The 12,427-nt window shown below is 53.8% G+C and overlaps 1 protein-coding gene across 1 annotated transcript in view; it reads left to right on the top strand.

Moving 5' to 3' along the window:
- Positions 1-11,799, top strand: part of LOC143691897 (uncharacterized) — a 65,299-nt gene extending 53,500 nt beyond the window's left edge. The window contains exon 4 of the mRNA XM_077191141.1: positions 10,331-11,799. Coding sequence (XP_077047256.1) covers positions 10,331-10,919 — 589 coding nt within the window. The 3' untranslated portion in view covers positions 10,920-11,799. The remainder of the gene's footprint in view (positions 1-10,330) is intronic.
- Positions 11,800-12,427: the final 628 nt, after the last annotated feature.

Below are 12,427 nucleotides of genomic sequence, written 5' to 3'. Positions count from 1 at the left end.
TATAATGTTAACTTTTGCAGAAGTAGCCATAATTGTGAAATAAGAACTAATGCTTTTTTTTTGTTACTAACTGACAATACTGAGAATGACTCAGACATGTTTGTGAAATAGCTAATGTTGGTTTAAAGTACTTGTGGAAGTAGCTAAAACTGTCTGCATGGTCAGATAACATTTAAGGAAGGGATGTGATGAGGACCCCTGCCACTGACCCTTCCACTGTCAATAACTGTCACCTGCTGAAACCACAGAGCAGGGGCCCTTGTGAGGCAGTGACACACAACCCTCAAAACAGCAATCCACGATTCCTGCACGTGCTCTAAAAAGGCAAGTTGGGGGTCAAACCAACCTAAAGAATTCCTGGAACATGTAAATGTGTTCAAAGAAATGTTTGATTATGTATAATCATTATGAATATGTATTTGAACAATACAATGGAAAAACTAGACAAGAAGAGTTGCTGTGGTTAACCGGTGTGCCTCTGGCCATTGCCAACACCCAGCGCTGTTACTGATTTGTCCCTTATTATTCCTTATTAAACTTTTAAAAATTCTAAAGAGTGAGGTTCCTTTATCACAAAACCCAAGGTGCTCACCCCTTGTTGCTCTCCTAAGCCAGATTTGTCAATCCTAAATTTTGTCTGGGCGGCGGAGGAGGAGGCTGCAAGGAAAAGAAAGATGTACTGGTGTGGAGGCCGAGGACTCTACCATCAGAGTCTCAATTCCACAGCTATGGAGGACTGGTCCCCAAAGAGAAGAATAGATTTCAAGGTTATGGTGAGAAGCTTGCTTCTCCCACAGATCTTTGCTGTCACATGCTGATTTATGGAAAGTTATGTTACCCCATTGGCCCATTGGCCTAATTACCCTAGTTCAACCCCTGTTACCCATCTCTGGTTAGTGCCTAGAATGTTCTCCCTCTCAGTCCCTCCATTGGCCCCAGTTTACTGCATTCCTCTGCCCCTGTTTCCCTATTAGCTGTCCCGACCCTTAACCCCTCCTTTGTCCCATTTTCCCCCATGTCCATTGGACCCTGACCCTCAGCTCCACCCTCACTACCCCATATAAAAACCCCCTGTGCCCTCAGCTTGCACCCTGTCTTTGTCCCTGGACCCTGTTCAGCTCTGTCCCCTGCTCCTGTACCAATAAACCCAGTTTGCTGCAGAGCATACACAGACCCATCCTGCCGACTTTGTCAGCTTTATAAAGCAGCCGTGAGCTCCGGGCTCCTGAGTGCCGGACGCTCCAAGGGCCTCTGCAGCACCAGGATGCTCCAGACTGGAACAGCCAGGCAGGGCAGGAGGAATCACTGCCCCTTTCCCCTCCCTGCTGCTCCATCTCCCAGCCCAGCATCGCTGCAGGACAGCCTCACTGCCAACGCCATCCTGCCAGGGATGGACTGGGGGGATCTCCTTCCCCTTCCCTCTGGCATGGAGGCAAATCCCATCTTCTCCTTCTCTGCCCTCCTTCCTCTCCTCATTCTGTCCTTCATCCATCTATGTTCCTTTCCCATCTCCTTCCTCCCTTGTTCCTTCTTCCTTCCTCTCCTCCTGCCTTTTCCCTTCTCCCTGTCTCTTCCTCTCCTTGTCCTTCCTCCCTCACGCACTGAGCTGCGGACAGAGACCAGGGAGAACAAATCCCTGCCACAGAACCTCGTGGAAGAGGCCATTTGGAACGGCTCTACAGGGCAGGAATCCAACGGGGGGGAAAAGCCCCAGAGACCCCACACGAGGAGGGGCTGCCAACCCAGCCTGGGGAGCTGTGAGGAGGTAAAAGCTTCCCTGTGCCGGGAAGGGTGTGGGGAATGTGAGAAGAGCTTCGGGCAGAGCTCAGCCTATTCCTGGTGCCTCCAAAGACGGTGGTGCCCCATGCAGAGATCCATGGGGATGCAGAGATCCCCCTGCAGCCCCCGGAGCAGCCACGCTGGAGCACGGGGATGCCTGAGAGGAGGCTGTGCCCCCGTGGCCAGAGGGGCCCCGCTGGAGCAGCCTGTCCTGGCAGGACTGACCCCGGGGCACAGTGACTCACGCTGCAGCACTTGGAGGGGGGCTGTGCCCCGTGGGATGGACTCAGCTTGGAGAAGTTCCTGGAGAAGTCTCCGGTGGGAGACAGCCCAGGGTGCAGCAGGGGAACGACTCCTGTCCCTGAGCAGAGGGAGAAGCCCCGGGGCATGAAGTGAGCACGGCCCCATTCCCTGTCTCCGGCACCGCCGGGGTAGGAGGTGCAGCTGGAAGGAGGGAGGCGTGGGGGAAGGCTGGATTTAAGGCTCTTCACTTACTCTTCATTATCCTGCTCTCAATTTTTGGAGTTCTCTGTCAGAAATCTCTCCCCTCGCCCACTCATCCACAGGGGTTTGGGGCAGTTTTCCCTATTTGAGGGAAATCAAAGCGATGCACTGATGCTCCTAATCAGGGGTATGAGAAGTGAGGCTCCTGGCTTCCCGCTGAGCCGGAGCCACCGGAGCCGCAGTGCCGGGAAAGCCGTGGCGGGAGGCGCGGAAAAGTTTGTTTGTGTTTTCAGCTCAATCCCCTCGGGCCCGGGCCCGTTCCAGGGCTGTTCCTCATCTCCGGCTCTGCCCTCACGCAGCCCGGGGGGCCCTGAGAGCGCGGGGCGAGGCTGTGCCGTGTGCAGAGCCCGCCCCCGGCTGCGATTGGGCGACGGTGCCGTCAGTCGTGGTTCTGGCGCGCTGATTGGTGGGATCGGGGCGGGGCAGGCCCCGGTGGCGGCCTGAGGGCGGCCGTGGCTCGGCAGAGTCGCCATTGGCGGAGCGTCTGTGCGGGCCCGGGAGCGGCGGCAGCGGCCGGAGCGCGGTGAGGCGGCGGCGGAGCTGGGAGGCGGCCGCAGCGCAGGTGGAAGCGCGCTGGGTTGTGCGGGGGCTCGGGGCTCGCTGCGGGCCTCGGGGGCGGCAGGGGGCTCAGGCGGGTTCGTTGTGCCGTGTCCGGCGCGTGTTGCCGCTGGCGTGAGGGCGCTGCGGGAGCGGCTGCCCGCGGTCTCCTTGCGGCCGCTGCCTCGGCAGGAGCCGCTGCCGGAGCAGCGCTGGCTCGGCCCGGTTCCTGTGGCTGGGACAGAGGCGGCTGCCCCGTGCCCGGGGCTGTGCGGGGAAATTCACATGGCCGGAGGTTTCTGTGCCCCGAGGAGACAGAGGAGTCCTGTACAAGTGACTTTATTGCTGAGCAGAGGGAGAGGCCGTGGCGCATTTGCCGTGCGCTCTCTGCCATTGTAGTTCGCAGCCTCCTTTTTATCTTCATTTTCCTGGCCCATTCTCTCTCTCCCTTTGCCCACTGGCTGAGGTATTTGGACGGTTCAGACTTCCCGATCCGCCAACTGCATGTCCTCGTTAATGTGCACCCCCACTTTTGTAGAACAGCCGATATTCCTGGCTCTCTTAAGTCTTTGTTCTTTTTCTCAAAGTTCATGATTTTAGAGGAATTTTGAGCAGCAGTCCGTGTCAGTTTGTTCTATTTTCTGAAACTGATGGTTTTTCCCGTTACTTCCTTCTCCAGAAGTCCCTGGCCCTATCTCCAAGCAGATTGACTCATTGACTCTGTTTTTTTCTTACTGAGTCTTCTTTGGTTTTGGAATTATTCTGAGTGCCCTCATTCCCTGTCCTTCTCTAGGCAATCCTGGATCAGGAGGCCTGGCTGCCCCCTGCATCCCCTCGCTCACCTGCTGAATGAGCTGCATCCACAACATTCTCCATTTGCTGTTTCCTTTTGCAGCTGTACCAATTTCTGTTGCAGAGTCAGATATCCTCACCATGGGCTCTGCCTTTAGCTGTGCAAATTCCATCTGTGCAAGCGGGTAGAGGGAATCAGCCCAATTCCTGCCCCGGGTAGGAAGACCCAGGTACATTGTCCAGGCTTTGCCCCAGGAGGGTTAATTTGCATTTCTAAAGCTCCTCTCGTGGCTACCTGAAATAAAGCTTCTCTTCCGGAGCAGCCATGCAGCCCACCCCACCCCCCCCAGAATCTGCTTTTTAGTTGTTGTTGTTTTTGGTGGGTTTTGTTTGTTTTTTATTTATTTGGTTGGTTGTTTTTTTGTTTTGTTATGGTTTTAGGTGGGGGGAGGGTTTTTTGTTTGTTTTTTAAACAATATTTAAACAAACTATTAACCTTTTTCTGAGTTAAACGGTCACCTTTAAAGCAGTTCTAGGTGAACGTTGAAAAACCCATAGCAAAACTTGATTCTCACACTTCTGTCCCAAACCTACCTAACCAAATAAAGTAGGATTATTTTGAAAAACGATTCTCACGTTGTATTCTTGTCACTGAAACTGCGGGGAAACAAAAACCCTCCAACAATATCTTTAGTGTTAGAGAGTCAAGGCATTACTTGGGTTTGGCAAAGATATGCAGCACACATCATTCCATCCACACATAGCCCGAGTGTGCAGAGAAGATGATTCCATGACACGTGAGATTTATTAGTTTTTTCCTAAACTTTCTACAGTCTGAACCAATCTAAATCCATTGGTTTAATGTTCATTGCTTCCAAGTGGTGTAGTTTTTAATATTTGGTTTCCTATTAGATCCGGTTTCCTTCCCCTCTGGAGTTAATTAGCTCCACACTCCTGGATTTCCTTCTCAGCCTTTTCCAGACCAGGTGTCTCCAACTCTGCCGGGGGCAGTGTCTGGGGTAGCTGTTGGTTGCTGTTTGCTGCTGGGCGTTGATGTTTTGTTGCTGGTCGTTATCTCTGTGGGTGTCTTTTGGGCTATTCCCAGTCTGTGGAGATGTTGAACTCATCTCTGTTGAGTGGTGTAACATCCTTTAAATAAAACCTTTAAAATTCCTTTCCCCAAGGCAAAGACAAACGAGCCTGAGAGAAAGAAGATTTAAAAGAACCAAAATGGGTACATTTTGCAGCAATGCAGTCGCAGTCAGCCCAGAGTGTGGGTGTGAGTGAGCCCCAGAGTGGAATTGTGCCGTGGTGCTCCCCAGCAGCTGTGGCAGTGCAGGCCCAGCCAGCGCTGAAGCTGCAGCAGTGGCAGCAAGGCTTGGCCGCAGTGGCTGGAGGTGCCAGAGGAGGGTGGCCAGGATTTCCGAGGGTTTGAGCAGAGGATCTGTGGGCAGGCCCAGGGGCTTGGCCCGCTGTGGAGCCCTGGCTGCTGCTGCGTTGCCTTCAGGGCAGGCTCAGTGGGGGCTCCCATGGTTCTGCTGCAGGCGGGAAGTGCAAATCTCCGGGGCTTCAGAGCCCCTGAGGCCAGGCTGAGGGGTCCCCCCGTGTTCAGCTGTGCTGGCGGCTGTTTCTGGCCTCAGGGACACTTGGCATGGGCCCCTTGGCCACCAGTGGTGCTGCTTTGCACTCCTTAGGCAGGAGCCGATGTCCTGGCTGGGTGTTGGCAACAGCAAAGTCCCAGGGCAGGCTCTGTGCCAGCCCAGCTTCCTGTGGGAGAGATTTCACAAGAGACAGGATTCTGGCCACGGACTGCTTGAAACATACATCCCTTATCTCCACCCTGCACAAGGTGGAGAATTACCAGGGTAAGGAATTCCAGACATCAATTCCAAGGGAGATAATTGAATATCTGCCCTGGGTCTGTCTCTTCTTCTTGCCATAGCCAATGGCAAAAGCTGTACCCACGGCATCTTGGTTTTTATCACCAGCTTCCAAAAGTGTTTCTTTATTTCTCCTGACCTGAGCTCAGGGGGTGCCAGGGGTTATGGAGGTCCCATTGTATTCCTAAAGCTGCCATAACCCCCTGAAGGATCTTTCGAGTAAAATGAGTTCTTCTTTCTGAGTCTATTGCTTCCACAATCCCTTCTCTATGAATTAATTATTTCAGAAATACCCTAATAAGTGATGCAGTGATTGCATCAGTCAGATTGAAGCAGTCAGAATTGCTTTTGCCCCCTGTTAGGTGCCATGGTGTCAGCAGAAGATATTGAAGCCTTCCTGCTCAGGGCATTTCAGTGCCAGGCTCTTACAAGCACCCAGAGCTCCTTGGGTTGAGCTGAGCATGGGCCGGTGACCTGCACTTTGTCTGATTCCCCTTCCTTAATAACAGCCTGTCTTGTAGCTCTTTTCCCTTCTGCTGCCCTTGCAGAGCCATCCACAAATACATTTTGTCCCTCAGGCCAGGGAATGTCCCATCAATCTCTCCCAGCCTGGCTCGGGAGCTCTGTCCCTTGAGTGCAGTCCTGGGTTCCTTGCCAGCCCCTCTCCAGGCTGTTCAAACAGGAGGCTGAGTTAAACCCTTGCCCTGTCCTCAGTTCTGAATCCTCCTGTGCCACTGAACAAGTTTCATACTGTAATAACCGAGCCCTGCTCATCCATTTAGAGGCTCTTTTGGTTGTCAGAGCTTTAACTTGATGCCAGACTTGAACTCTAGGAGATCCTCCTGTTGTCATCAGTTTTCAGGCCTCAGTTCCCATGTGAGGTGTGTCTGCACAATTCTGCAGACATTGAGGCCACTCTGGCCACTGGGTTAAACATTTTAACACAAGAATTCTTCGGCATGGCCCTGTTTAACATCCACCTACAATTCAAATTCTTTCTCCCTGTCTAGGAGGGCCAGGGCAGGAGCTTCAGTTAATCTGCTTTTTAACACTTGAAAATTCTGTGATTCCTCCTTGTGTCCATCCATCCAGTTTCTTGACTGGAGTGTTGTAGGGAGAGATCCCTGGCTCCAAAACCCTGCCTTTAAGAGAGAGTCAGTAATAAGCTGTAAGCCCTTCCTTCCCTCTCTTGGAATAGGGTATTGATTTTAAATCAATACAAGCAACCTCTTGTCCTTGTTGCTTCAAAGTAATTTGGTGAGGCTCCATATCTAATTTTCCCTCTTTCCCTGGACTGTCCACATTTGTGGGTTCACTTCAGCATAGGCCTTGCCAGACATTTGACACATAAGTACAACATCATAAGCCTCTGTATCACCTTTTACAATATAAAAATCCAGCCACCAAATTCCTTCCCAGTAAATTGCAATCAAGTAGGAAGAAAAAGAAATTAATTTATTTCAAGCGTATCCCCTACATCTCCTCATAGTGGTTGATGAAATCATACCTGCTCATCTTTCCCACTTATTCCCTTAATAATTAAACCATGCCTTTCCTATTTTGCCCATTAGGTCTAAGATTCAGAGTGGATTGAGAGGCCCCTGTGTCCATCAGGAGAGGCCTCCTCTCAATGCCAACCCACCCTGAATGTTCTCAAGGGCTCCAGTGTGGAGGGTCCCTGGTGTGATGGGAGCTGTGACAGCCCTGCCAATCCATGTCCATCACGGGGTGGACTTGCTGGTCCTGAGGGTGCTGCTGTCTGTGCTTGCAGTGTCCTTGTGCCCTGCAGCTGGAGCCCTGATTCCTTGCCAGGGGCTGTTTGGGTGGGCTGTCCCCTGCCGAGGAGGGCAATGCCTCTGCCGGGTGCTTGTGGCCGAGCCCGTGCCCTGGGTGCTGGGGCCCCCTTGGGCCCTGGGGTTGATCCCTCAGGGGCTGTAGGAACTCTGCCTTGGCCTTTGCCTTCAGCCTGGCCTTTTTCTGCTCCCTTCTTGCATTCACCTGCTGGGCCTTTGTGCCCAAGTGCTGCAGGGCCTTCTTCTGCCCCTCCTGCAGCCCCCCTCAGTGCCTGTGGGTGCTCATCCTCTGAGAGCTGCTGAGCTTTCTGCAAAATCATTCGTTTCTGTGGTGATCCCAAGAAAAGAAAAGAAAAGAAAATCTCAGTCCTTCCTTGTATAATCCACATTTCCCAGATGTTCCTTGCTCCTCGTCCCTGTGCTCAGGGTGCCCTCCCCAGCCCGTATCCCAGAGCCGGTCCCTGTCCTGCCGCAGTGTCCAAAGGCGCCCCCCGGCGGGCAGGGCCGGCAGCTCCACGGGGCCGGGCAGCGGCCGGGGCGTCCCGCAGCCTCCTGGGGGCCGGGGGCCACTGCCGGCCCTGCCCGGGGCTGGTGGGGTCAGGCAGCGCCCGGCGCTGAGCCCCGGCTGCCCCACAGCCCCGGCCCGGCCCCGCAGCTCCCCCCAGGCCCCCAGCCCGTGCTCCCGGTCCCGCACCTCTGCGCCCGCTGCTGCCGCTGCCCCCCACAGAGAAACCCCCTGAAACCCTGACCTCCTTGTTTTCCTCTCCTGGAAACCGGGGATACAAATGATCAGCTGGCAAATGTTGAGGATAAGACTCTGCTGAAAAACATCCAAATTCTGAGTATTTTTCTCTTCCTCCCCTTTTCTTTTTCTCACCACATAGATTCCTCCTGCTGCTTCCTGCCTTAACCAAATTCCTGCACACTCCCCTTCACCCAGTCTCTTCCCAGCACACCAATGCCATCCATCCCCTGTTGTCCAAATCCCTTCTCCACTTCTCTTATTGCCCCCCTGGGTGTCCAAGTCCTTAATTGCCTCTGAGGGAGTGTGCAATCTACCTCACCCTTCTCCCAAGGGACCCTTCAGAGATATTTTGGGATCATCATCCCTTTGGCACAGGACCCCTTCCTGGCTTTCCCTTTTCTGTCTCCATGGGTGCCCTGCCATGCTCACTCCCCAAAGATCCCAGTGCACTCACTGATGAGATTTTCAGTGCTCTCTCCCTGCTGACTCTTCACAGCCCCCCCTGATGTGCCCCTCGTCTGTCTCCTGGTCACACTCAGGTACCCAATCAGTCCCCGGTGCTGCCGCCCCCAAGGGGGCCGATCACCCAAACTGGGTGAGGCACCTTCAGCTGCACTCACTGCCCGCTGCCCCAGACGGTGGATAGAATTCCGGACGAGTCCCAAGGTGTGTGGAAAAATTGACATCACCAGAGGATTCTGTCCACAAAGCAGACAGAGGAGTCCTGTAAAAGTAATTTCATTCCTAAAGAAAGGCAGAGGCCATGGGACATTTCCTACAGGGTCTCTCCAGTTGGTGGAGGTCACAGCCTCCTGTTCATCCTAATTTTCCCAGCTGCATCTCCCTCTTCCTTTCCGCATTGGGTGGTGTACTTGAGAGGAAGAGACTTCCCAATCCACTTACTACATATCCCCTTGATATGCTCCCTACTTTTGTGTAGCAACCGATATTCATGGCTCTGTGAAGTCTTTGTTGTTCTTCTTCTCGAAGTTCATGAATGTGGCAGGAGCTTGGCTGAGCAGCAGTCTGTGTCATCAGTTAACAACATTTTCTTAAACTGATGGCTTCTCCTGTCGCTTCCTTACGTACAAGTTCCTGGGTCTATCTCTCAGCAGATTCACAGCATCTGATTGTAAAGACACTTTCCTCTTCTTCCTTTCATGGGGGTCCCCCGTTTGTGGGATATCCCCCTGGAGCTGTGTGTCCCCCCTTGCTGCAGCCCCAGCCCTCAGGCAGCGCTCAGCCAATCAGAGCACGCGGCTCTGATGACTCAGCAGTTGCCAGGCAGACCCGCAGCTCCCAGCGTTCCCCACCTGCGCCCAGCGCCCCCCTCGGCCCCAGCGCCCCCCGCGAGTGGAATTTGGGGAGGTGGGAGTGGGGCAGCGCCAAGGCCGGGCCCCCCCGCGCTGTCCTGGTGGGAGCGGCTGCAGTGGGGACCGAGTGCGGGCGGGAGCGGCCGAGAGCCCAGCGCTGCCCCAGCCCGACCTGCCCCAGCTCCATCCCTGCCCCTGCCGTGGGATGCTGTGGTTTGGGGGCAAGAGGGAGCCGGCAGCGGGTGCTGGGCCTGGGGCAGGAGGAGAAGGGAAGGAGAAGCAGGGTTGAGGAACAAAAGTATCAAACGATGCACGTGGGAGGAGAAGGTGGGATTGTGCAGGAGGAGGAATAGCAGGAGGAAGAGGAGTGTGAGGAAGAGCAGGAACAGAGGAGGAGGAGGAGGAGCAGAAAGAGGCGGCACCACACGGTTCTACTCCTCCCTGTATCTGCAGCCTCCCCCCCAGCCCCAGGAGCTTTGTCCGTATGCAGCAGGTGACCAGGGGAGGGGGAATCCATGATTTTCACAGAGGCTGAATCTTGGGGTTTCTGAGCTTTACTGGGCAAATGTTGGTGCTTTTGTTTTTTGTGAGGGCTGAATCTCTGTATTTTGAAGGAGGTTTTTGCTGAATATTGACGTTTGGGAAGTTTTTGATCTGCATCTTGATGTTTAGAGGATTTTTGTGCTGAATCATGGTATTTTGGAGGTTCTTTCAGACACAAGATGCCCAATGACTTTCCCAGATGAACTTGGGCATGGAGGTTTTCCCAGTCCAAGCTGCTCTCCTCTTGATTTTTTCTGCAAACCAGGATTTTTAATTCTCAGGGTGTGGCCTGATGGAGGAGGAGGAAAAGCCCCAAATGTACCTCATGAAGAGGGGCTGCAAACCCTGCCCAGGGAGTTCTGGGGAGGAAAGAGCCCCTGTGAGCCAGGAATGCATCCTGTGATCCAGCCAGAGCTTGGAGCTGGTGGAGAAGCCTCATGGCAGGGAGAAGCCACACAGGTGCTTGGAATGTGGGAAATGTTTCAGCTGGAGCTCCACCCTGAGGCAGCACCAGGTGATCCACACTGGGGAGAGGCCCTTTGAGTGTGGGGAGTGTGGGAGGAGTTTCAGCCACAACTCCATCCTGATCCAACACCAGAGGATCCACACTGGGGAAAAGCCCTATGAGTGTGGGGAGTGTGGGAGGAGCTTCAGAGGAAGCTCAGCATTGATTCAGCACCAGGTCATCCACACGAGGGAATGGCCCTACACCTGCTTGGAATGTGGGAAGAGCTATGGGTGGAACTCTGACCTGAGAAAACACCAGCGCACCCACTCTGGGGAGAGGCCCTACGAGTGTCCTGAGTGTGGGAAGAGGTTTCACAGGAGCTCCGATCTCCTCAAACATGAGCAGATTCACACAGAGGAGAGGCCCTTCCGCTGCCCCAACTGTGGGAAGGGCTTCAAGGAAAACACCAAACTCACCATCCACCAGCGCATCCACACTGGGGAGAGGCCCTACGAGTGTGGGGAGTGTGGGATGAGCTTCTCACAGAGCTCTCACTTGACAGAACACCAACGGAGGCGCCACTAAGGGAAGTCCTGTGAGTGCCCCACGTGAGGGAAGAGCTTTGTGTGCTGCTCCAGCTCTGTCCCCCATGAGACGATCTACATTGGATGATCCCCAGTGAGCGTTGTTGGGCAGAGCCCTGGTGATCCATGGTCCTGGTGATCCGTGTTGGGAAGACACCTGGCTTGGAGGCTCCACATCTTCCTGGTTCCCTGTGGGTAGCTAGATAAACCCAGCAGCAGGAACATCCATTGGGACACAGACCTACAATGGGAATTCCTTGGGGAGGGCAGATTTGTTGACTTTCAACCCCATAAAATCTTTTGCATTCAATCCTATCTTCTGGTGACATCAGGGAGTACTGAATGGTGTTGAAGGTATGTTCAGGGTGGACTATATGATGTTTGTATCCCCAGTCTGTTCTGTTTATGCTTTAAAGCTTTAAAGTACCTTTAAGACTTTTCCTGAGAGTGAAGAGGGAGAGAAGAAATGCAGAGTTTGTTTTCAGAAACTGCACTCACTCCTCCACATTGCTGCTCCTGCACTGTGTTGTCTGCGGATGGACAGACAGCGGGACAGAGCTCTCCTTTGCTTTTACTTAGTTTTAGCTAGCTGAGGCAAAGTAGTTCCCTACTGTGGGGTTTTTTCCCTTTTCTTTGGACCTGCTTAAACCTGCTCTGGCCTGAACACCAGAAGAGCATGGGCAGATCACACCTGTGGCCCACCAGGCCGGGCCTGGGCCGCGGCATTTCCAGCGCCAGAGGGACTGATAAGGGACTGAGTGAGCTGAGCTACAGCCCACAGAGGGACTTGGTGAGTTTGTCTCTCTTTTAGAGCAGCAAGAGGTTTTATTGTTTAATATTGTTTAGGTTTTATTGTGTAATAAACAGTTTTTTCCACTTTTCTTCAAAGAGGTATTTTATTTTTCCTGAACCAGTTGGGGGACACATGGACATGGAGGGGGACATAGCCATTCATGGGGATGTGGGTGGACACAGGCATGGATGGAGATGTGGGGAACAATGACAGGGATGGAAACATGGTGGGGAGACAGCCATGGGTGATGACATGGTGGGACATGGGCAGTGACATGTGGGGACATGGCCATGGCTGGTGCCATGGGGGGAACTTGCAGGGGATGTAGGGGATGCTGGGTTTGAGGGAGTTGAGGGTTCCTGGGAGGGATTTGGGGCTTGCTGAGGCCTTTGGAGACCCCAGGCCAAGTGGCTCTGGCTGTGCTGGGAGACCCTGGGGGAGGTTCTGGGGCAGCTGCTCAAGGACCCCCTGAACTGGAGCCCCAGCCAAGCATTGGGCTCCTGGAAGGGGATGAACATCCTTGTCCCCAGGAAGAAAATCCCAGCACCCCCAGGGTGTCAGGGGCAGCTGAGAGGCCACAACAGGAGGGGAAAGCCAGACAGAGCTGTCACACTCTTAAACTACACCCCAAAAGTCCCAAAACTGAGGGATTGCTCCCAGGAAAAAGCAGCCAGGAGATGCATGAATTGAGGGAAAGGGGGGATGTGACCCCCCAG

The sequence above is a fragment of the Agelaius phoeniceus genome, chromosome 27 (assembly GCF_051311805.1).
Source record: "Agelaius phoeniceus isolate bAgePho1 chromosome 27, bAgePho1.hap1, whole genome shotgun sequence".
NCBI classification, from domain to species: Eukaryota; Metazoa; Chordata; class Aves; order Passeriformes; family Icteridae; genus Agelaius; species Agelaius phoeniceus.
Note: the sequence above shows the minus strand (reverse complement) of the source record. Positions and strands in the feature narration are given on the sequence as shown.